This window comes from Hyalella azteca, unplaced genomic scaffold (genome assembly GCF_000764305.2).
Source record: "Hyalella azteca isolate HAZT.00-mixed unplaced genomic scaffold, Hazt_2.0.2 contig10722, whole genome shotgun sequence".
NCBI lineage: Eukaryota > Metazoa > Arthropoda > Malacostraca > Amphipoda > Hyalellidae > Hyalella > Hyalella azteca.
Window position 1 is genome coordinate 1 of NW_025940749.1, and position 3,787 is coordinate 3,787.

Consider the following 3,787-nt stretch of genomic DNA (forward strand, 5'->3'; position numbering starts at 1 on the left):
TGCATGAAATTATTTGCCTTCAAACTTTAGACAAACTGTTTAACTTGAACCATTAGGGTTCAACCTTTGGCTTAAATAAAAATCTCACCTGAAACTGTACTCCATTAATAATACAACGCTCTATTATAAATAGGAGTTTGTAGCAGCTTTCAAGACGACATACAAAATGGACCTAGAGAAAAATAATCAAATGTAACATAATTTCTTCTTTCATTGTGATCCTATTGAAAATTTAAGATGCCTTATTTCATATACGTTGTTTAATCGATTAGTTACAATGGATATGTTAGATTAAACAAGACGATATCGATTCTATAAGATTGTCCCAAAAGAAGGGAAGGTAAACCGAAATCGACAGAACTCGATTATTTTAGCTCAAAACTTCCGTCTCATCAGTCATATAACGTCGAATCAACGTTAAATTGAACTCTATTTTGATATTAAATCAACGCTAATTCAACGTTGCTTCAACGTCATTTGCCTGGTGGGCCGTTTTTTGTGGTTCATTACTCATAGGGCACCCGTGCGGCAACTTTACTCTAGGATTTTTAGTTCTTACAATAAATCACCCAATCAATACATTCTATTAGTTTCATTTTAGTTTTTTTGTTCTTCAGTACCTGTTGTGTTCTCCAGTACCTGTACGGCGCCCATGCAGCAACTACTCTATGTTTTTAGTTCTTACAATAAATCCCCCAATCAATACAATAGATTAGTTTCATTGTAGATTGTTTGTGCTTCAGTACCTGTACGGCGCGCACGCGGTGCTGCTAGTGTACGATGTGACTGCGCCGAGCACGCTGGACGTACTGCAGGACTGGGTCGTGGTCGTCAGGAAGGCTGCACGTCATCATGACCGTCCACCTCTCATGGCCCTCGTCGCCAACAAGGCAGATCTTGAACACATCAGACAGGTAAGGAATTATTTTAAAATATAGTTTTCACTTTTTTAACCACTTCGTATTTCAGGGGCCGTACATTGGAAAATTGCTTAAGTGCACTTGGCAGCCATTAGTATATAAGTACTACAAGTAGCGACTGATTTCACGTCTGTAATTGGTGGATTATGTACGATTGAAATCCGTCAGTGAACTGCTGACGGAGTTACGTACTCTTGACTAATTTTGATAGTACGACCCCAGTGCTATCATAAATAGTTAAGAGTTTCTTAATCCGTAAACACATAACAGACGGATATTAAAGCTTAATCCACCAATAACACCCGAGAAATCCGCAGTTACGTGTACCAAAGAAGCTGCGTATATATAAGCAAGTTTTACCTTAGCCAATTAATGCGATTCTAAAAAAAACTGACAATACACAATTACCGAGTAATAAATTTTCTAAGTTTCGTTTACAATTTCTGGGTAGTTGTATAAACAAAATCATTGTACTCACGATGACAGGTTTATATTTGCTAGTAGATTTTTTGCTAGAACGTGAGGCGAATTGTATGAGTATTGTAAGTTTATTTGCAAGAAATTTATTGCACCTGCAAGTGAATTGGGGGCCTTGAATAATTGTTAAGCTTGTCTCATCCGAGCATCAATGGAAATTTTGCATGCAGTCTTTGTAGCTATTTGTAGAAATATCATTATCTAATGCTTAAGTAAGGTATCATCTCGTATGCGCACAATCAATTGAGTGAATGCATCATTTTGTTTGTACATCAAGACGAGTAATTATATAAGAACTTCTCAGAATCTGATAATGTAAGAAATTTATGTTACTTTAGACCATCTTATGCACATAATATTTAGAAAATAATAATATTTTTTCAGGGCGTGTGAGATCGTAACGTTTTTGCAGTACCAGCTTCTGCAGAATTCCTTCACACTTTATGTGCCGAGTACCCAGGAATATTCAGGGTTTACATGAACTAAAATTGTCACTAACACTTTTTTGTACGAGGAATGAGTTATATAACACGAATTAGTGAAATTGAGTCATCTACCCATTTTACCTATTGAAAATATTTGTATGTTCTTTTCTTCAAAACACCTAGAAACATTAAAATTATTTTATGAGCAAAGATATACATCATTTATTTTCCATAATTTATACTTGTTCTTAAAACACTATTTGCCACATAAAAATCTCTTATATTGACGGTATATTCCTAATTATTAATATAATAACATATATCATTATTAACTACCAATAATGATATATGTAATTCATCAGCTGCAGCACAAGATTAATTTCACATGTACAACAAATGAGTCTCCTTACACTAAAAAAATCCTTTTAATCAAATAATATTTTAATCGGAAGAGAAAATAAAAATTTGCAGCAAAAATTCGTGATCTAATTTCATATTTGCATTTGACATCTCAAACAGTCCGAATGAAAACGAAATATTTAGTAGCTTCGCTTTTCAGTTTAGGAAATTTCTTTCAATAAAGCTGTCAAACATACGGAATAACTAAATGCAGATCAATCTTTATTATTTTTCCGTAATTTATTTAGTACCTAAAAATTAGTTTTAGGATTAGGAACCAATAAGGGTTATCTGGTAACATTTTGAGCCTGACATCTCAAAGGCTGAAATCTCTCTTATCAGTAAATAATTGTGCGTTTTTCTTTGCAAGTCCAGAAATTTGATTTGAACCAAAAATCTTTTGGTGTGGTGCAGTGGATCATTGTCATAAATTTTATTGCAAGAAATGAATGACTTCAGCTGTAAAAACTACGTTTATTCCTTTACAATAGGACTTCGTTTCAATAGGTGGAAATATAGTGAGACAAGTGTGGTGACGTAAGACTTTACGCGTGTCCATTTGATGTATCACTCTATTGCAGTCAAGTAAATAACTTTCAATTATTTACAAAGGTAAAGTTTAACTTATGGCATTAACTTATGGCAGGTCAAGAGCGAGAGACATCACAGGTTCGCAGCCGACCACAACATGCTTTCTTACGTCATGTCAGCGAGAACTGGTGAAGGCGTTGCGCTCACCTTCCAGAAGGTAAGAAGCATAATTATGATTAGAAATGGTTTAAATTCCAGAAGGTAGGAAGCTTAATTATAATTCAAAAGGAATTAAATTACAGAAGGTAGGAAGCTTAATTATAATTCAAAAGGAATTAAATTACAGAAGGTAGGAAGCTTAATTATAATTCGAAATGGTTTAAATTTCAGAAGGTAGAAAGCTTAATTGTAATTTGAAATGGTTTAAATTTCAGAAGGTAAGAAGCTTAATTATAATTTGAAATGGTTTAAATTTCAGAAGGTAGAAAGCTTAATTATAATTCGAAATGGTTGAAATTTCAGAAGGTAGGAAGCTTAATTGTAATTCGAAATTGTTTAAATTACAGAAGGTAAGAAGCTTAATTATAATTCGAAATGGTTTAAATTACAGAAGTTTGGTAGCTTAATTATAGTTCGTTCGAAATGGTTTAAATTCCTGAAGCTAAGAAGCTATTAATTTCAAATGCTTTACATTCACTCGAGGTACAATTTCCAGTATTACATACTTAATATAATAATTGTTAGCTACAAATAAAATTATCTAAAGGCGAGTTATTCTTTAATTACGCTGAAGTAAAATAATTTATTTGTTATGTATGATTGTTCTTCATTTACGAGTAGCATTTGAAAATAAGATGTAAATTATTATGTTGCATATTAAAATGCGCAATTATACTGAGACCGCTACGTAGCAAATTCACTATATAATGCACTAATGAAACTAAATGGGTCATATTATCCTAATAAGGACACACTTTCATACGCACAGTACGAGCAAAGAACGGATGTAGCGTTAATATCATTTCGCCGAGCTAA

General features: G+C 33.2%; 1 protein-coding gene across 1 annotated transcript; it reads left to right on the plus strand.

Annotated features, from left to right (window-relative positions):
* Positions 1-743: 743 nt before the first annotated feature.
* LOC108679053 (ras-related protein Rab-28-like) lies at positions 744-2,969 on the plus strand (the record flags this gene model as incomplete). The annotated part of the gene is made up of 2 exons (XM_018167564.1): positions 744-914; positions 2,868-2,969. Coding segments are annotated over 2 exons (273 nt in total), but the record flags the coding sequence as incomplete, so codon positions are not given.
* Positions 2,970-3,787: the final 818 nt, after the last annotated feature.